The sequence below is a fragment of the Gossypium raimondii genome, chromosome 4 (genome assembly GCF_025698545.1).
Source record: "Gossypium raimondii isolate GPD5lz chromosome 4, ASM2569854v1, whole genome shotgun sequence".
Taxonomy (NCBI): Eukaryota; Viridiplantae; Streptophyta; class Magnoliopsida; order Malvales; family Malvaceae; genus Gossypium; species Gossypium raimondii.
In genome coordinates this window covers 13,402,444-13,424,123 of record NC_068568.1, presented here as the reverse complement: position 1 = coordinate 13,424,123, position 21,680 = coordinate 13,402,444, and the positions used below count along the sequence as shown (strand labels likewise).

Here is a 21,680-nt window from a genome sequence, read left to right as displayed (position 1 = left end):
CTTTAATGGTCGGCATGTCCTTCACCATTCGCATGATACACGTATAGATAGTTTTCGAATCAAGTTTTCCATGATCTTCTGTCATACGTGTTGATGTGCATATATGAGGACCAACAAATTTTCGTATCTCCCACATCTAAGAACTTTTAATGAATGCAGCTCGTACCCGCCAATTGTAGCCTTCCACTGCTTTCCAACACTCCCCAATATATATTGTTGGAGTAGACACTGCGACTTTATAATCCACTGATATGTTCATGCTGTACCGTTTAATAGCAAATACGCACTCTTCTTTACAACTGAATCTCTGGCCTATGAATAACTCCTCATGATCAGAATTTACGGCCAGCCTGTGAGGATGAACTATTTCAGGGTACTCTGGGAACTCAGCTACGTACGCTGCGTCGCGGTCTATGAGCGACATGTGTGGCCCAGGATTATTGTGTATCAAAATACGTTGCATCTGTTCCCCGACCGAAGAAGCGTCAATGTTTCCATCGTTGTTGACATCTTCAGCATCAATTTCATCAGGTACATCGTCCACATCGGGATCACCGTCACTATCGACCTCTTCATCCCAATTATCACTATCACCTTCTTCTTCACCACCAACCACATAAATATCGGGTGTAATATTCAGATTGATACCGATTCCACCCATAGTCGATTCACTATCAGCGTATGATATTGGAGCCACCATCCACGGTTCTTGAGCTCTGTGTTCTTCATCAGATGTATTGACATCTTCATTTTGCTCCATACCGGCTAACTCAGCAAATAAGTGAATCGGTGCATTCTTGTCACTCCCATTCCCACAGTAAAGAGCGACCATTGTCTCCACGTCTTCGTCGTCTACAAGTTCCATTTCGGTGAATTTGACTGGATTTGTCAAAACTGGAAACTTGTAGAAAATTTTTGATATCCTTCTCCCACAACATCTAAGAATTTTTGCATTAATCATTGCCTTCATTTCATCCAACGAGACATTTCTATTAAATATCATTGCTATTTGTTGCCGACATTCAAATACACATCCAACACTTGTTGTCAAGATGACTCCATCGAAATAAACGCATACAAAAAAACTTATTATCCATCTTCAATATTCAATCTGTCAAAAAATAAACAAAATCTCAAAAAAATCTCCAACGGTAAATAAATTACTTAAATAAAAAAATTAATGTTTCAATATGCAATTTTTCATCCTTAAGCTCATACTTTTTCAGTTATCATTTTGTACATGAACAACGTTTAACCACTAACCCTAATAACTAACACAATAACAATAATAATAGTTTTATACTCAAAATAATACTAACTAACAATAATAATTAGGGTTTTACTAAAATAATAACTAACCATAATAATAATAATGGTTTTTACTAACAATAATACTAAGTAACATCTAAACCCTAAAACTAATAATAATACTAACTAAAACTATCAATTTGAGTTTTATTAATCTTCATAACTAAACTAACAACAAAAAATAATAAAAATTATACAAAAAAACATAACAACAAGATAATCAATTATTTTTAAAAAAAATACTTTTTTTTCTCTTCTCTTTCTCTCTTTTTCTGGCAGCACCTCTTCTTTCTCTTATTTTTCTTCTTATTTTTCTCCTTCAGCTAGACGGATCTGGTGTTTATAACACGAGTGGTGCCGCCTATGGAAAAGGCACCTTTGGTGCCGCCTATGGAAAAGGCACCTTTGGTGCCGCCTGTCCCATCCGATTTTCTATTTTTTTTTGTATTATTTTGGTAAATAATAAAAAATGTATAATATTTTGGTTATTTTTTTATTTTTTTATAATATTTAGGTAAAAATCCCTACTTTAAAATTCAATAATTAGTCCTATATTCATTGATGTTATATTATGTTGATTCATATTTTAATTAATTTTTATGTTGCTTTTGTATCCTGTTTTAATCCATATATACTATTATTTAAATTTTTAATTTAGCGTTATAAGTTAACTGGACACCAATTTAGGATGTGTTTATTTTACGAAAATATTTTTTATTTTTACAGGAAAAATTTTTATGAATAATTTTATTTTATATAAAATTAATTTGAACCAAGCTTAATATTATTATATTAATAATATTTTTTAATTTCTTTTAAAATACTAATGTAACACCTCCAAATCCACATGCTAGAGTTCAAATAATAAAATTTATGAGAAAATAAGAGTTATTAATCATAGTAGAATAAAGCACATGTCCGGAAAATAAAGTATGAATCGGAACTTTTAGTACGGATTAAATCAAATTTTAGTAAAAGTATAAGGACTAAAATGTAAATAGACCATAAAAAGAAAATAATAGAAAAATAATTAATATATTGATATTTACAAGATAAAAATCAGGGTATAGATTAAATTGTAATAGAAAAGAAGTTAGGGAAACTAAAGGTAAAATTTTACCATTAAGTGAAAAAAAGGACTTAATTGCAATTATACCATCTAAAATAATATTTATCTTTTTATATTTTTATAATACTTAAAATGGAATGGTTTTTTGAAGTTTCCCAAATCAGTATCTGCTGTAAGCTTCAACTAGATCCACGATGTACATTGTCATGTTTGTTTCTTTGGCATATAAAAAAGATAAGTGTATATTTGTTTTCGTGGTTCTGTTGAAGTTTGGATTTTTTTTCCTCTTAAGATTAAGGGCTCCTTTGGATTGAGGCAGTGAGGCACGTTTGAAAGGAAAAGATGGTGCCAAACTCACTGCATTTGTGTTTGGTTGAGGGTGTCGGTCAAATGAGGTTGCTTTTCAACCACAATCGATCACCGATTTTCACCGGAGCAAATAGCAAGCAGCTTAGAGGCTTCTTGAAAGATTGACATTATAATGAGATAAAAATAGCCTTACTTTTATTTATTATTTTACCATTTTATCCTTAAAATTAAGTTAATTTCATTCCCAAAATGCAAAAACCCCGCTCTTCAATTGACAATAACAAAACTCCACAGTAAAATAGAGTAGACTCTCAAAGAAGCTATATTTTCTACTCATCCTATCAATCTTGTTCTCAATTTTGATCCGTAAGTGAAAACCCTTCTTTTTCTACTCTATATATGTGTTTGAATTGTATGAAAGTAGTTTCTGTTTTTCCTTTAAACACAAATCCATATGTTCTTTCTCCATTATTTTTTACCTCTACTTGCCGTTGAAGAGATTGAACATAATTGATGATTTCATTCAAGATACCACTTTTGTCTCGTGATTTTGTTACATCCGGTACTAAATCTTGCAGATACTTCATTCTTTCAACGATTTTCTCCTTCTAACCTATATAAATCAACATAATTAAAACATTATTATCTAATGAAAGAAACCCGATAAAATAAAAAACAAATCAAGAATAATACCATCCATATTCATGTCTCCAAAGAATGTCAGTATTCATGTCTCAAACCCTCAAAACTAAAACTATCAAAAACAAAACAAAGCACAACTAAACAAACGAAACAACAAAAGCTTGTAGTAATATGAACAAGTTTAGCAGGTTTGCTATATGACTTCATGCCTAACACAAGTTACACATAACTATAAATATCACAGAACACAATTAGACCCACCTTAAGCAGCAAAAGCTTAAACCAACTACACGCTTTAGTTTCCTATTGTAGAAGAAGAAACTGAATGACCATCTGAAAATATAACTCCACAACAGTTACTGAACAATTATGGCCCAATGATTACTCAGTAAAGTATTAATATAATACACACCTACATTGATCATTTCTCCAGAAAGGGATCTGCATCAGAGTGAGGATTATAATTATAAATTTCGCACTCCGAGAGTTTCACAACCTGCATAACCGGGTATTTAAAATTGCCAGCTGCTGAGACTTGCATTTAGTCATTTCGAACTTACACTCACCTAATCTAGATTTAGTATGACACTTTATCTTCAAGTGTTAAATATTTTATCTTCTACTCATACATTCGGTGCTTCAAAACCTTTTGAGTTCTCGCAATGCCTTTTTACACAAGGCATTGCAATTAGTATTATCACCGCTGTTCGGACCAATTGTCAAGAACCAACAGTTTGCAATTAGTATTATCGCAGTTGCCTAGACCACAAATTTCTATATTACAAAGAATTGTTATATTATAAAAACAGAGCCTAGATTCAAACAATTCAGATACTTCTTTAAATCATCCAATAGATAATCACATTGGACGGACATGTAAAACAACGAAACATAAAATACAGTGGCAAAGGGAAAAAATACCCATAACTAATATTAGGTGGTAGAGATATCTCTTCAATAGTCATCTCTTGCTTCAACCTTTCTCGAGCTTCATATTCCTAATATATTACATCAAATATTATATACAAAAAAGCAAGATTCAAGAAGTCACTTAATATGATGATCGAGGTAACAAAGATATCTTGAAACTTAGGATACCATATACATATGCGTAAAAAGAAATATAACTTGCCTTCACATCAAAAGCAAACTTCTTTTGCCCAAAGTTGACATGAACCCTGCACATTTTCAAATAAAAACTTATGAAAACAACTTGAAATCATTACCACTTTAACCATAACAACTTGCATAGTGATGAAACTGTGTAATAAATATCGAGCAAGTAGTAAGGAAAAATCTAAGTAGATAAGATATGTCATAATTGCGTTTTAGGTGCGTTTAACAACCAAGGCACCAATCACCCAAATTAAAATTTTACTTCACCACTTAGAGTTGTATAAAGCGCCTTTTGAACCGTCACTACCATGAAATAAGCTTTAACAACCTCAAGCAATTTTAGCTTACTTTCGCTCAAAGTAATTTTACAAGGCCGGACAATATGTTGGAAAATGCCGAAACAAGGGTGTCATAACTAACACACTCGCACGCTCATTGTAGAGAAACCCCAATGTAGCAATTAAATGCAACTAAAAAGTAAGGAATGTAAAGATTTAACACTTGATGAACATGCAAATTTTAGACTAAAATCATTAAGTTATATTCATAACCAGAAAACTTGCACTAAACAATAATATAAGAAGACTTGATTATTGAATCACTTACAAATGTAGATGTCATGCCAAGACAAGCTCCAAAGAAGAAGTCTTTCGAGAACAGATAGCTTGCCATCTTTTCCCGTGAAAAGTTTCTAGAATTCAATAGGAACTAGAAATCAAACGACTAACTCCATCAAGGGACACGCAATAAGCATCAATACAATTCTAAGATTACATTATGCATATTCTTTTATTACCTAATAAGTTTCATAAGCAAAGAGTGGATCTGCATCTGTAAGGTACAACTCTTATCACCTGAACCATTTAGTACTAAATCAATGTCAACAGCAGCTCAGTAAACCATCACAATTACATTATCGAAATCCAATCCCAAAATAAAGAGTGGAAGTAAAAACTACAAAGAACCTGAGGAAGATTGCCCTTCTAGTACCCTTTAATTCCATCATCCTTCCCAATCGATACAAGCGCCTACAATTTACTCCCAAATAGTCACCAACATTTAAAAAACAATCCAATAAAACTACCTTAATCAGTGGAATTTCAACAAACATATAATTACCAATTCCAGTAAAGATAGAACATGCAGAAATATAACCAAAGATACCTGAGAAATAGAAAAATGAACCCAAAAAAATTTGCTGCTAACAAGTTACGAGGAGGAATTAGTTTCCCAGAAGTCGAAACAAAGTCATGTTTAATAGCCAATTTATGCAAAAAGTTTGTAAAGAAAATCCTGAGACACCAACTTGCCTGAGAGAAATGCCAGAAAAACCCATGCTCATAGTTAGCTACAGTGCATATAAAAGATACTGTTAGCCTTCTCGACCGTCGGACTTCTGCTAAACCTGTTCTCCAGTCCTGATGCTTCCATAAGATCCCATGATCCTCTTCATGCAAACAAGCACAATTCTCAATTGTTTCAACACCTCCAGTGAAATTTGTAAAATGAGCATCAAAGTACTTGATATATCCCAAACAATCGCAGCCCTACAAAACATATGATGCAAATAAGGGGTCATTTCAACTTACATTAATGAAATGGAAGATCTAAACGAAACTCAACATGAAAAATGAAAAACATAAAAGATCAGAAAAACCAAGCGAACTGACCTACATAATCTCCAAGGAAGCCATAATTGGTTAGTTTCAATCTTTGAAGCCTAATGGATTTATTTTGCCTACGCCAATATTACAAAGAACGAAAGAGCTTTTCTGTCTTTTTTTCTCCCCTCGGTGGCTCTGTCGAGTCAAATTCCTGTGAATTACAGTTTATCTATTTTATTATTATTCTTTTTCGGCATAATAACCTTTTTAGTCCTCCAACTTTAGAAGAAAATTTATTTGAGTATTTTAATTTATAGTTTTTGTCAAATCATTCTAAAATAGATAAAAAAAATTAGCATTTGTTAATTTTATTTGACAGAAACATGAAGAAATTGTATTGTAGATAGATTTTTAAGCAATAAACGTGAACTAATGGTTCTTACAGATTTTTTCTTTAATTTTATTAGTTAGGCCTAGAGACTTAAGTCTGATATCCATATAAATATGTCTTGTGTCCAAGAGAATCAGAAATGGAGTGAATATGAGACTTGAAAATTATATTTTTGTTGCATTCATTTTCACTTTTTCCATTAAGTTGAAGCTTCAATTAAGGTGCCAGTTTTTTTTGGGTGTGGCTAGATAAAGATTAGCATTGGGAGACGTCTAAAATAACTTGTAGACTATATATGTTCTCTATGCTTCTTGGTGAATGCTAGCACATTGACTGAATTATATCAATGACAATAGATGGTAAAGACACGAAATTTTGTGGACGGAGATAGTAGCTTAGCAACAAAAGCTGTTTGGGATGATGAGCTGACGTTGATATTTTGTGAACTTTGCGTGAATGAAGTCAATGCTGGTAATAAACTTACAACTCATCTAAACTCAAAAGGATGGGAAAATGTCATTGCTCTTTTTCAAGCAAAAACACAAAAAAAATTATGGAAAACCTCAATTGAAAAATAAGTGGGATACATTAAAAAAGGAATGGAGGTTATGGAGGGAGTTGCTTAAAGAATCTCCAGGTATTGGATGGTGTCCATCTAAAAAGATGGTCGATGCTACGAAAGAATGGTGGACTGCAAAAATACAGGTTAGTGTTAACTTTATCATTATTTTAATGCATAAAGTTTATTGAAATTAATAATTTAAAATTATAAAAATCTTAGTATTTAAATTTAACATGTTATGTAGGAAAATCCTGATTTTAAAGGATTTAAGAAGAAAGGAATTGAATCATGATTGAATGAGTTAATGTGGCAAATGTTTGGTGGCATTGTAGCCACTGGAGAGAATGCATGGGCACCTTCGTCTGGTGTTCTTCCAAGTGGGGTTCCTATGGGAGATGATGCACCTAATGAGGGCTTTGGTGATTCAGATGAACATAGTAACGAGAATGAAGGTATTCCTCCTGATGAGGTACCATCAAACCCTTTTCATGAAATCCCTGATCGAAGAAAGCAAACACTTGGGGTTGCACACGGTAAAGGAAAAAAATCAAGTTCAAGTAGAAAATCATCAAGAAATACATTAACTACCCAGATTGAGAAATTGTGTGAGAGCATGTCTAGTCCAAGGAAGTCAGTGAATGAAATTATTTTTCCACACTCTCAATATACTATTTCAAATCAATGGATGCTTTGCGTGCTTTGGGAGATGAAATTCCAAAAAAAAGATGAACTCTACTATTTTGCCACCAAAATGTTCCAAATACCGGTGAAACGAGAAGTGTTTTTGAACTTAGATCCAGATGATAGGGTTTGGTGGCTTCGACGCGAGTATGCTGAACAAAATCCAATTGCATCATTTTCGTCCTTGGTAGCAACATCCTCATTTCCCTTCGAACCATACCATCAACCACCTCCACCATAAGCTCCTTACAATTATTATTGTAATATAACTATACTACTTTTTTATATGTAAAACTAACGTATGATACTTTTTATGTTTGGTATTTTTATGATATGCTTTTAATTAAGTTTCTGCCAAAGATAGAATGTCACGAAATATTAATTTACTTTCATTTGATTACTTTTTCAGGTTATGGATGAATTTAACAATATGTATAATAGTTTTGATATGAATTATGATACCTCTGAATTAAGTGAAGAAGCTCAACGAAGAATAGCCACAATTGTTACCCAAGTTGAGCACAACAATTATCATAATGAGGAAGAATATGTGTTAATCAGTGTATTGGTACACCATGAAACTTATTTCACTATGCAACCGCGTATGGATTCAAATTATACTGGTCAAATGTGGGTGGACGAAGTATTAAATGGGCACGATGATCGTTGCATGATTAGTTTTAGGATGCCAAAAAATATATTTCACAGATTGTTGCATGATTTGCAAACAAATTATGGCTTAAAGAATGGGAAAGTATCGACGATGGAGAAGTTAGCATTATCATTGTACATTCTTGGAAATAGAGAATCAAATTCAAATACAACAGAGCGATTTCAACGATCTGGGGAAACTGTTAGTCGAATTTTTACTGATATGTTGCATATATTTGCTCGAATGGGAATAGACACGATTAAACCCATTGAAGGTCAATTCGAGGAAGTACCGAACCATATTCGACATGATACAAGATATTGGCCTCACTTTAAGGTAAAATTTACACAATCTTTATATTTTTAAAACATAAATTATTTCTAACTTTTATCTCATTACTTGTATTTATTTTAAAGGATTGTATTGGGGCCATAGATGGAACACACATAAAAGCATGCATTTCGCATTCTTCTCAAATACCTTATATCGGACGGAAAGGTGAACCAACTCAAAATATTATAGCAACTTGTGACTTCAACATGTGCTTTATTTTTGCATTTCCTGGTTGGGAAGGAACAGCACATGATAGTAGAATTTTTTTGCAAGCACTTAGAAAGCAAAAGTTGAAGTTTCCACACCCTCCACCAAGTCGAACTTTAATTTTTTAATTACTTTTTACATAAAAAATATTAAATTTTTTAATTTATTTTTAAACTTGATATTATGTTTTACTTTTTTTGCAGGAAAATATTATCTTGTGGATTCCGGATATCCACAAATGGCAGGTTTTCTAGGTCCATATAGGGGGAACGATATCATTTACTTGATTTTCGTCGAGGTAATCATCAAGTATCTGGAAAAAAAAGAAATCTTTAATCATGCCCATTCTTCGTTACGCTCTGTGATTGAACGAACATTTGGAGTGTGGAAAAAAAATGGCCAATATTAAGAGATATTCCAAGTTACTCATTCGACAAGCAAGTTTTAATAGTTATTGCAACAATGGTTTTGCATAATTACATTCGAAGACATGCTTGGTCAAATGATGAGGATTTTCGAGAATTTGAGAATATCTGGACATGTCGGTCTCTTCAAGCCGCTTTGATGAGGTGAATCGAGTTCTTCTAACGAGAAAGTGACCTTGAAATCACAATGTTAAGGAAACCATTGCAACTAGTTTAATGAATCAATATTTGTAAACACATTTTGTATCATAACCTAATTTCTAGTAATAATGAAACTTGTTATGTCTTATGTTACTATTTTTTTATTAAAAATCATCCGTTTAGATACTTCAAAATTTGATCCAAGTATAATGTTATTATTTGTGAAAATAATATTTATCATTGTTATAAAAAATATTTAATTATAACTATAAAAAAATTAAAAATAATTATCATTTTATCTAATAAATAATTTAAATTAATTATATAATTCATTAAAATATTGGAAGATACATTTTAATATTTTATTAAATGAATTTGCATATTTTAATAATTTTAAAAAAGTAAAATAATTTAAATAACTTCTATTATATATCAATTCTAATCTGATGTCCTTAATAGTCATTTTTCATTCTCACCTCACCGCTACAGCTGCGTTTGAATCCAAACACACACTCCACCATTGTTTCTAATCTCACCGCTATAAGATTAATCTCACACACCACTTGTTTTTAACCTCACCGGAGGTAAACACCCATCCAAACTAGCCCTAAGAGTGAGTTTGGATGGGCGGTGCATTTACCTATGTTAGTGTAAAACAATGATGTAATAGAAAACAAATGACCAAAAAAGCCTTTTTTCAAAATTACGAAATGGGCCAATTATTTAATTATTTATCGGAATGGTCCATTTTCCGCGAAATCGCGTCTACGTCGGTAGCGATGTCGAGTACACAAAATTGGCGTCCACGTCGGTAGCGATTTGCTTACGTGGACACAAATCGCTCCCTCTAGGACGCGATTTGCTGATGTGGACAGTTTCTCATTTTTAGCTTGGAAAACTTTGAAAGGCCATAACTTTTGGCTCGGTTGTCCGATTGAGACGATTTTTTTTATTTCAAATAACTTTTCGAGATCTACGCTCTGACAAATGGCCGAAGGTGGTTTGCCACACTTTTCATCAAAAAAGATCCCGTTTTGCCCCTAAATTTCGATTTTTTCGGTTCAAAATTGAATTTTGAAACATTCAAATCATTATTTTCCTTATTTATTTGGAGTAAACACCGGATTTTTTTTACAGAATTGTTGTATTATTTCTTTTGATTTGACACGTGTATGGAATAGGTCCGATAAATCGTTAGAATGTAAGTAATATAATTAAGATAATAACAGTATTTTTATAATATATCAATTAATTAGTTTAGCTTAGTTGGTTAACATGCTTGCTCTTTTCCCTTAGTACCTTGGTTCAAATCTTGTTGGTAATAATTTTGAATCTTTTTTTAATCAATTAACTCTTCAATATTACATCAATAGCAACAAGTACAAAAAAGATTCAAAATTGTTACCAACAAGATTCGAACCAAGGTACTAAGGGAAAAAAGCAAGCATCTTAACCAACTAAGCTAAACTAATTAATTGATATACTATAAAAATACTGTTATTATCTTAATTATATTACTTACGTTCTAACGATTTATTGACCTATTCCATACACGTGTCAAATCGTAAGAAATAATACAACAATTTTGTAAAAAATCCGTGTTTACTCCAAATAAATAAGGAAAATAATGATTTGAATGTTTCAAAATTCAATTTTGAACCAAAAATCAAAATTTAGGGCAAACGGATCTTTTTCGATGAAAAGTGCGCAAACCGCCTTCGCCATTTGTCGCAGAGATCTCAAAAGCTATTCAAATTAAAAAATCGTCTCAATCAGACAACCGAGCCAAAAGTTATGGCCTTTCAAAGTTTTCCAAGCTAAAAATGAGAAAGTGTCCACGTCAACAAATCGCGTCCTAGAAGGCGCGATTTGTGTCCACGTAAGCAAATCGCTACCGACGTGACGCGATTTCGGCGCTGACACGACATCACACGACGTGGACGCGATTTCGCGAAAAATGGACCATTCCGGTAAATAATTAAATAATTGACCCATTTCGGTAATTTTTGAAAAAAAAGGGCTTTTTTGGTCATTTGCCCGAGATTAGATACTCTAGCGATACTGTAGCATGAGACAAAAAGTAAGCTAAACGCACCGCACCGCACCCAATCGTCCATCCAAACCCACCCTAAATTTGAGAAATAACGTAATGGTATTTTGATTTTATTTTTTATTTTTTATTTTTTAAAATTTATAATTTGTTTATTTAGTTAGTCTCTAATTTTTAAATAACTTTTAAAAATTTAGATTATGACATCATTATTGCCACATATTTCACTCTAAGAGTGCCATGTGTTTCAAATTTAACACCGTTAAAAAAATCAAAACTCTTGATGAAATGAAATGAAAATTCAAGTATCGACTTGGGAAAAAAAAGAATGATAAGTACTAACTTGGGAGAAGGTGCCAAATACATATTAAAGGACCATTATATTAAAAAAAAGGTTCATTTCTTACTTTATTTACGGAAATGGGCCACTTTAATTTTTATTTACCGGAATGGGCCAAAAATTCTAAAATGCGCCTACATGGAAGTGTTTTAAGGGAAATTTTCATAAAAGCACACTGACAGGGATGCCCTTTACCCCGTGTCAGCAAAAACGCGCTGACGTAGACGCGCTTTTGCCTATTCTCAGACTAAATTTTCAAAAAAGGTTATTTTTTTAAAATATTATAAATATAGACCAATTTTTTAAAAATTTACGAGAATAAACCTTTATAAAGACCCAAAGTGACAACACAATTTTTTTTATTTTAACGTGTCATCAATTAATGCGGAAATAAAACTTACAAAATAGATCTTTATATAGATCTAAAGTTTCATTTCCCTTGATTTTTTAAGCAATATGAGATGTGAGATATGTGCATATATAGAGCTATGAATAGGTTTGCAACTTGTTCCCAGACAATGTGAGATTCCTTCCTCTTTTAACTAACAATATAAGATTAAATGCTACACTATATTTTATAATTTTTTACAAAACAAATTCTATTTTTTTTATATGTTGTTAACATTTTCTCATATTATAAAATTATCTTTTGAGATCTTTAATCTTGTTCCATTTTATTATTGTTAGCATGTACAAAATGACTATTAAAAAAAAGAATAAATTTCACATATAAAACATGTACATGCTATAATCTTCTATTCAATTTTAGATGTTTGAAGTTAATATTCATGCAATTCTATTTTTAAAATAATTTTCCATTATTTAAATTTAGAAGTTATACTTTTAAATTTTTATTATTTATTTTATTTTATATTATTAATGTTTGATTAATAAATAAATGGTGAGTATTTGGTACTCAAATAGTATATTTTTTATAATTTTAAAAATTGATATATCTTTTTAAATATTTATTTATTTTTAATATTTTACTATACTCATTAATTTTTAATCCTAATTTTAATTTAATTTTCATCACCTAATGAATCTTGATAAATTTATTTCAGATGTATTTTGACTAGATAGATAATCTATTTAAACATAGTATATAATTATGTTAAATAAGTTTTTTATAGAAATATATAATATACATAAAATATAATAATTATTTTTATATTTTTATATCTAGACTAAATTACATTAGTAGTCACTTAACTGTGATTTTTGGCTATCAAATTATAAAAACTTACAAAATGATCACTCAACTATTAATAATTTTTAAATATTTATTTTTTAATATTTTACCATACTCATTTTATATTTTATAATTTTTTACTTATAGAGTTTAAAAGTTTTATTTATAATGTAAAAAGGTTAACTTTTATCAAAAAAAAAAAGTTAGACTCTATAAGTAAAAGAATATAAAATATAGTGTAACCTATAATTTTATGTTGTTAGTTAAAAGAAGAAGGAATCCCACATTATTTAGGAATAAGTCGCAAACCTATTCACGAGTCTATATATAAACATATCTCATATCCCACATTGCTTACAAAAATAAGGGAAATGAGACTTTAGACTATATAAAGATCTGCTTTGTAAGTTTTATTTCCATATTAATCGGTGACACCTTAAAATAAAAAAAATAAAAAATTAGTGTTGTCACTTTGGGTCTTTGTAAAGGCTTATTCTCATAAATTTTCAAAAAAATTGGCCTATTTTTATAATATTTAAAAAATTGAGCTTTTTTGAAAATTTAATTCGAGAATAGGTAAAAGTGCGCACACGTCAGCGCGTTTTTTGGCTTCCACATAGGCACATTTTGGGTTTTTTTGGCTCATTTCGATAAATAAAGTTTAAAGTGGCCCATTTGTATAAATAAAGTAAGAAATTGCTCTTTTTTTTTTTAGTAAAATGGTCATATTAAAGCCCATAGTAGAACTTTTCATAGTTATTATATTTTAACTGGAAAATTAGTCTTTAAAAATTAAGTTCTAGATTTAAGTTATAAAATTTGTTTGATATTAACAATTAAAATAAATAAAGTAAAATTAAAATAATTGAAAATATTCTCCATTAAATAACAAGTAACTCTTATCTACTTATTATTTTTCACATTTTTTATAAAAAAAAAAGAAATTCTATCGGATTGCTTTAATTTTAGATTATCATGAGTAAAATTTTAAATCATTGAAATATTAATTTTTAATAATTTAATTTTTTTAATAGTTTTTTTAAAAACAAACCATTATTTACCATATATTAACATCTATGCAGTATGTACAAGCTCAAATATGCCCGGGCCCAAGCTAAACCTAATACCCACCTAAGCCCAAACTAAACCCTAGCCCAACAAAACTAAGAAGCCCTAGGCAGCAAGCCGCCGCTCCCAGCAACTCCAGTCACCGCACGACTCGGAGCCAGAGTCTCTTCAGCAAGAATCGCTCCTCCACGGGCGTGCGCACTCCCCAACAGTGCCCATACCTGCGAGAAAAAACTGGAAAATGGCAGAAAATGCAGCAATAACAGAAAATATTTCTTTGATTTTGCATTTTTTGTTATTATTTATTCTTTATTTTCGGTTATATATAAACCGATTTGTAAAGAGAATTTGGGGGGATTTTTTAGAGAGGAAAATATACAGAGAAAAAGATTGAAAAAATCAGTGTAAAGAGATCCCAAAATTGATTCAAAAAAATCAATAAAGAGATAGCAGTGGGTTTTTAAGATTCTTTTTCCTTTTCTCTTCTGATTCTTTGTTTCTTTTTTATTATTTATCTTTTATTCTTTGTGTGTAAAAGAAAAATCAATTAAAAAACAGAAATTACCTAAAGTGTTGAAGCTCTATCTGCTTTGTCGTCGTTGAAAATCAGGCGAGGTTCGGAAGCCTTTGGAATGGCCTAGCGGCGGCGGCGGCCATAAGAAAACTAGGAACCCTAGAAGTAAAAGCTAGGGTTGCTTTGTTTTTTTTTTTTAAATTTTGCAAAGGAATGAATTCTTTAAGGAAATCTTGATTCTTATAACGGGCATGAAACGGTGTCGTTTTAGGCTTGTTTCAGTGGCTCCAAAATGGCGCCGTATAGGCATATACCTGCGTGTTTTCGCTGGTGGGGGTATTTTCGAAATTGGTCCCTCAGCTTTTGAAGTTTCCTTCAGTGTAGTTTTTTATATATTTTTAATTTTTGGCCCATTATTTTTCCTTTGTTTTAATTTTGATCCCTAGGCCACGCATACGCGCCTCGCTGGGACGACGTCGTTGGATTAGTGTGGGGGATATTTCCCTTAGGGTCCTCCTACTATTGCACGCGATATGATTTGGTCCCTTTTCGTGTTTTCTATCTTCGAATTTGGGCCCTTAAATTCCGTTTTTCTTCATTTTAATCCTTAATTTGTGATTTTAGGTTTTTTTTATTTTTTGATTAAACTGCATTATTATTGTATTATGGTATTATCTATTATTTATTATATATTATTATTAGTATTATTACTTCCATACGCACGCATATTTTATATATAATATACATGCATATTTAATACATATATAGTTTAAGCTTTATACATGCATGCATATATTTCATTGCACATTTTCAAAATTTCTTTTGTATAGTTTTTTTATTTTTTTTCACATGCTTTATATTTTATACATACTTACATATTTTTATTTTGTAAATATAGATATATAATTTTATATTTTATTTTATTGATTTTCACATGTGCATATTTTATTTATTATTATTTTATCTTCACCATACTCATATTTTATAACATATATACATACTTTTATGGTTTTATGTTATTTTCACGATTTTCAAATATATACATGCATTTTATTAAATTTTGATTGATATATTCCATTCCATCTTTTATATGTACACTTATATTTACATGTTGAATATATGCGTACACATGCTTGTATATTTATTTGTATATTTTACTTGTATATATATTTGTAAATATTTATTCATATATATTTTGAATTATAAAGTTTTTGTTTCATATTATATATTAACTTTTAACATACCTTTTGGGAAACATATTTTGGTTCTCAAAGTATTTAAATCATCCTATTTTATAAATTCCAAAATATTTGGCATTCATGATTCTCGTGAAAGACCGTGTCCTAACTTACTGGATCGCGATTATTTTTCGATGAATTTAGAAAGCCAAGCATTTGTTTTGCAATAAATTCACAAATTTCAAATGAAGCTTATTCTCGGGGATTCAAAATGTTGGGTCCTAACTTACTAGTCCTGATATTTTGACTTCTCGAAATAAGAATTTCCAAAAGCAAAAGGCAATATTCGGGTATTTTGAGGATTTAAAAACATTGTGCCCTAACTCACTGGGTGTGGTGTTTTATTTCTTTAAAATAAGAATGTCTTATTATTTTGATTCATTCATGAAATAAAAAGTTTCCTTTTAAAATCTTTTCAAATTTTCGACACCAAGGCATTAAAAAAAAATCAATTTGGTACCAATTTTGGGCGTTACAAGGGTGCTAATCCTTCCTCGTGCGTAACTGACTCCCGAGCCTGTTTTCTCAAATTTCGCAGACCAAAATTATTTTTATGGTGGGCCGATCACACATTAATAAAGGATCGGTGGCGACTTCAGTTTTTGTTTCTTTTAAGTCGACAACTAAATTTTTGTTTTCAAAATAAGGTTTCGACACAGTACATATAAAAGTAGTGTCCAAATCATTCCTCGTTTTTGACACCTGTCAAAAAACAAAGCTCTCATTTAGTTTTAGATTTTAAAACAATGGTATGATTTCAATTTTAGTCCTTAAAATATGCTCAAAATTCAAATCTATATCTATAAACTAAATTTGGAAGGAAGGCCTTAGGGCATTCTAATAGGACACGTTATGTCCTACTTTGTACATTATAAAATAATGGTTTGAATTGCAATTATGATCTCTTTACTTTTTAATTTACATAACAATAGTCAAATTTCAATTTCAATCTCTATACTCCAAATTCTAGTTTTGATCCCTTTTTATTATAAAAATAGTCAAATTTTAATTTTATGATCAAGATTTATTTATATAATTTACATAGTAATTGTATACAAATAAATATATTATATTATTTCATTTATTAATTTATATTTGAATTATTTTATCAAGAGACTGATCCACACATTAAATAGATATCATGTTTTAATCCTATCACATTGTATTTTTAAAATCATAACCCAAGTTATGTTATTGGTTTATTATTAGAATAAAGCAAAATGAAACTAACAGAGCTTTGCTATTTGTTCATTGTTTCATTATTTAGCACAAGTACGAATAATTCAAATCTAAACCACTGCCGAAGCTTATCCCGACTGTACTAATTAGTTCAATTCCCAAATACACTTGTCAATGGGCCCAACCATCAAGTGAGTTGACTCGATTTCGGAGAATTCATATCAAAACTTACCTAATACAGGAAAAACTCCATCCTTGAACAAGTCTACTCATAGCTACAAGTCTGAAACCTCACTAAGTCAAAGATTAGAGATCATTTGGTAATCTGTAGCATGGGTCTACTCCTAGAGGGAGAATATAATATATATATAAGCAGTTTATATATACTTTTAAAACAACTTTTATATTGCTCTTCTTAAATATCAGACAGCAAACATGAAAATTACCAGGTGCATAAAATTTCCAAGATGACCACCGGATAACAAACATGTTGATGAAACGAAGAAAACGGCTACAGACAAAAAAGAGACGCAAATCTCACCTTAAAGAAAAGTAATGAGTATACACTATACATAGGTAAAAGTACCATCGAGGTCATTGTATTATGAATCGGAATGCATTCACTCTATTTACTCAAAAAATGAGCAAATTAATCCCTATACGTTAAATCAAAAAGTACAGGAACTAATTTGCCTATTTTTGAGTAAAAGAAAAAAATGCAATCTGATTCATAGTAAAGTTGCCTCCATGGTACTTTTACCACTATATATAAATAAATATATATTATGTAATCATGCAAATATACTTTAAGAGACAAAAATGCCATTCAACATATGCCTCGATATGCTAGGTTTGCTCAAAATCAAATATTTGACAAAGATCCCAATCTCCAATTATAAGGGGTAGCTGAACCTTCTATGATCTCTTGTAAAAAATGGATGTCTTAGTGCTTCTCTAGCTTTAAGTCTGTCAACTGGATCGTACTGTAGTAGCCCTTGCAAGAGATCAATCAAATCACCAGCAGAATGATCGACATGCTGCATTATTAAGTTCTACGACACAAATATTAAAAAATGAGGATCCAAGAGTGGTTTAGAGGCAAAAGTCAGAAGACAAAAGCTTGTAACACGCCCAAAGTTCCGAAGACTATATAACAACTTTAGAGACTAATATACAAGATGATACAGATGGTCTCAAAAGCATATGGTTAAATCTTTCAAAATAAGAACAGGCAAAGGGTCACAGGATCTTTCAAGATAAAGCCTTGTTAGCAAAAGCAATAGAATAAATTCTACCATTTGATAATAGTCCTAAAATGGTTTCAATGAGATGAACATCAAAAGCGGCAAATATAGTTACTGTCAACACCAAGTGAGTTCAGATAATTGCCAAATGAGTTAAAAGAAGTAATACTCATGATAACATACCGGCAGGCGAGGCAGTTTCCCAACTGCCTTCAGGCTTTCTCTTGAAGTAGCACCATCAGGCCAATCCAACCGTGTGCCCCTCCGAAAATATTTCTCAGCACGACGACTGCAACAATATCAGGCACAATGTAAGAACTTCCTCAGCAACAAATTCACAACTAGAATAAGCAGCATAATCACTCTTACTCGGCTCTAAGCACCATATGTTGGGGTAATGGCCCTAAAACCCTCTCCATCATGGCAAGATGCTCTAGGTTCTCATGAGTTTGAAAAAGTGCCTCACCCTGCTCATGAACAATATACAACACTTAAGGTCATAACCACTCTTGAAAGTAAATTACAACATGCTCTGGATTCTAACACGTCAATCATGAAACTTTTAAGTGGGCTTCCTATTTTACAATGAACATTTGCAGAACAGACCACGTTCTAGTTACCTTATAATGAGATTTATCTTCTAGAGGGTAGATGATACCTAATGAGATTTATCCACTTGATACATCTCTTGCATCATTTTTAATCTCATCAACTAATAACTAAAAAAGACTCTCATTTCCTCTTTCGAGACACAACTGTAATTTGCTCCAGCATTCAGTAAGACCAATAAGGTAATAGCTTGTACTGCACATATTCACTTACAGAGCAAAGTTCAACCAGTATGCAACCCACACTCCACAAGTCACATGGATAGTTCCATCCGAGACCTACAAAAATGACAAAAGATGTTAAGAAAATGTGCACAATAGCAAAAAAAAAAAGAATCTAAATGATGAAGATGATGATAACCAAGTATGACTTCTGGCGCACGATAATGTCGAGTTGACACGACATAGCTATGATCTTGGTGTTCAAATGTTGTACTCCCAAAATCAATCAGCTTTATTGCGCTTGACTTTGGCAGATTCTTAAAATAAGAACCATCTTTGGTAGAGCGTGATAAAAACTAGAGCACATAAAAGAACACTTTTTAAGAAATCAGAATTCAATGATGCCTCAGCTTAACAGTACATAAACTATGAAATAAGCGATCCCCAATAATGCACACCAATACCAAATAGAATCATAGGGAATAGAAAAATGAAGGAATACCTTATAATCTGGCACCTGTATATATTCGGAGGAAACAAGCAGAATGTTTTCTGGCTTCAAATCAGTGTGAATTAATCGCAAATCATGCATAACTGCACATTTGAAAAAGAAAATCAGTTAATTTAACAAGATGCAAAACTAACAAAACTTTATCTATTTTAGGATGATGAAAACATTACCAATGACCCCAAGCTTGTCTAGTCAAAACTAAGATGGTTCTAATTTTTTTTTTTAAATAGTAGAAGATTATATAAAAGGGGGTTTGAGCATCAAGTAGATAAAATACAGATCAAGCAGTGCAAGAATTATCCACACACATGCTACAGACTCCAAAATTTGTCTGCCAAGCTCCCGAACAAGATCAATGGGAAATGAACGGTAGCTGTTTTTGCGGAGAAAATCGTATAAGCTAGGTCCAAGCCTCTCAAATACCTGTTGAAACCATTTCAATTCATCCGCAAGTTTTTTAACTCACAGAATATTTAGGAATGAAAGAGCTTGCATTGCCCCCCCTCAAATTAATCAAATAGCAAATACCAATAAATACTTACAATACAAATATGATTACGATAGTCAAACCAATTCCGTATTTGCACACAACTGCAAGGAATGAAACCACTTATACCAATCACTCCAATTTCTACAATGAATAAGAGAACGGGAAAGGAAGAGATATCCTTACCGAGCACCACTCATATCATGCCTAGCAAGTCTCTGAAGGACATCAATTTCAATCATAGCAGCTTCACGATACTTGTGTATGGAGCGGACAATTTTGATGGCCACAACTTCTTGCCTTTCATTGTCAAAACACTCCAAAACTTGACCAAATGTTCCTGCAAAAATACCATTCATATAACAAAATCCATGTTAAGTAAAAATCCAAAATATCTACATGGATTAGAACATTAAAATGTTAATGCAATGGATACTGCTCCCCGTGACTGCAAAAACGAGAATTCATAACGAAAATACTAACCTTCACCCATTTTATTGAGAATCTTGTCTGCGAACAAGAAGAAAAAAAAATTAAGTGAATTTGAATATGACATACATGAGGATATTATACAATAGTAATCAAGGTGTTTAGCTTGTTGATTATATAATTTCATTCCAAGATAATTCATGATAGTTTAAAATTTACTGGGCGCAAGCGATATGAACAAGCAACTGTGATCAAATCGTCATAAAAAACACATACTATAGTCAATTTTGCAATAAGAGAGACAAAATTACACTGAGGAGTTAGACTTTCTCCAACGGCAAAAACATAATGGCCATCTTTATCATCAGGTCTCCAAGGAGGAGATCCATTATAAGGAATCCCCCTGTGAAACATATTATTAGGATATGAAAAATTAGAGATCCCTCCATTCCCGAATTCCTGACTGCAATGTATTGTTGGAAGAACCTGCGAAGCCAAAATAACAAAATAAAAAATCACAACAAACTCATTTCTCTAATCTACATGAAATATAAACAAAAGTATTAATTCTGAGTGTAGATCACTGATCATCCCATTGCAGTTAATTTTCTGTAAAATTATTTAGGATCTGTAAAATCGCAATGTAAACAGGATTTGATGGAAATTAAGGGGGGAAAATAGGGAAATTAGTCAAATTACCACATCAATGCAAGACATTGAAAATTAGCAATTATTTTGAGAGTAATTCCCCAAGACGTAAGAGTAAAATTTGAAAATTTAAACTAAAATAAAGGAGAAAAAAAACAAAGAAACTTTTATCTTTGACCTTAGGAGGAGGAAGAGGAGGGGGCATATCCCATGTTAATCTGGGCCTCTTCCTGGGACGTTTATCCATATTATTGTGAGGAAACTCTATTATCCTTTGCGTCTCCATTTTTTCTTTCCCTATTTTTTTTTCTCGTTCTTTTTTCTGTTTACAATTCAAATTCCAATCAATTCACAGAAAAAAAAATTCAGGAACTCGAAGAATTTTTAATATTTTGATGTAAGGAGTCGTAGATTTGACCCAAAATACTAAAAATTGAAGAGAAGATTAATGGATTTGGGAGATTTCTGAAACCCTAATCATGTTTTGGGGAGGGGATAGAGATGAGCTAGACGCCTAAAGCAGAAGGCGGAGAGAATCTAACCCAAATCAAAAGTGAACTAAACTCTGAG

At 31.5% G+C, this 21,680-nt stretch overlaps 1 protein-coding gene across 4 annotated transcripts; it reads right to left on the bottom strand.

Moving 5' to 3' along the window:
• Positions 1 to 17,457: 17,457 nt before the first annotated feature.
• On the bottom strand, positions 17,458 to 21,680 carry LOC105768202 (serine/threonine-protein kinase AFC1). 4 transcript variants are annotated; one of them, XM_052629383.1, is made up of 12 exons: positions 21,289 to 21,680; positions 20,774 to 20,948; positions 20,517 to 20,543; positions 20,220 to 20,373; positions 20,089 to 20,137; positions 19,855 to 19,969; positions 19,538 to 19,629; positions 19,235 to 19,391; positions 19,088 to 19,152; positions 18,635 to 18,732; positions 18,449 to 18,554; positions 17,458 to 18,073 (listed from the first exon to the last, which is right to left on the bottom strand). In XM_052629383.1, exons 1-12 carry the CDS (start codon positions 21,394 to 21,396, stop codon positions 17,915 to 17,917), a joined length of 1,305 nt encoding a protein of 434 aa, XP_052485343.1. In that variant the 5' UTR covers positions 21,397 to 21,680; the 3' UTR covers positions 17,458 to 17,914. The 4 variants fall into 4 exon arrangements, with proteins under 4 accessions (XP_052485343.1, XP_052485346.1, XP_052485344.1 ...); XM_052629386.1 differs by lacking the exons at positions 19,855 to 19,969; positions 20,517 to 20,543; positions 20,774 to 20,948; positions 21,289 to 21,680 and having other exon boundaries at positions 20,220 to 20,310; XM_052629384.1 differs by lacking the exons at positions 19,855 to 19,969; positions 20,089 to 20,137; positions 20,517 to 20,543; positions 20,774 to 20,948; positions 21,289 to 21,680 and having other exon boundaries at positions 20,220 to 20,369.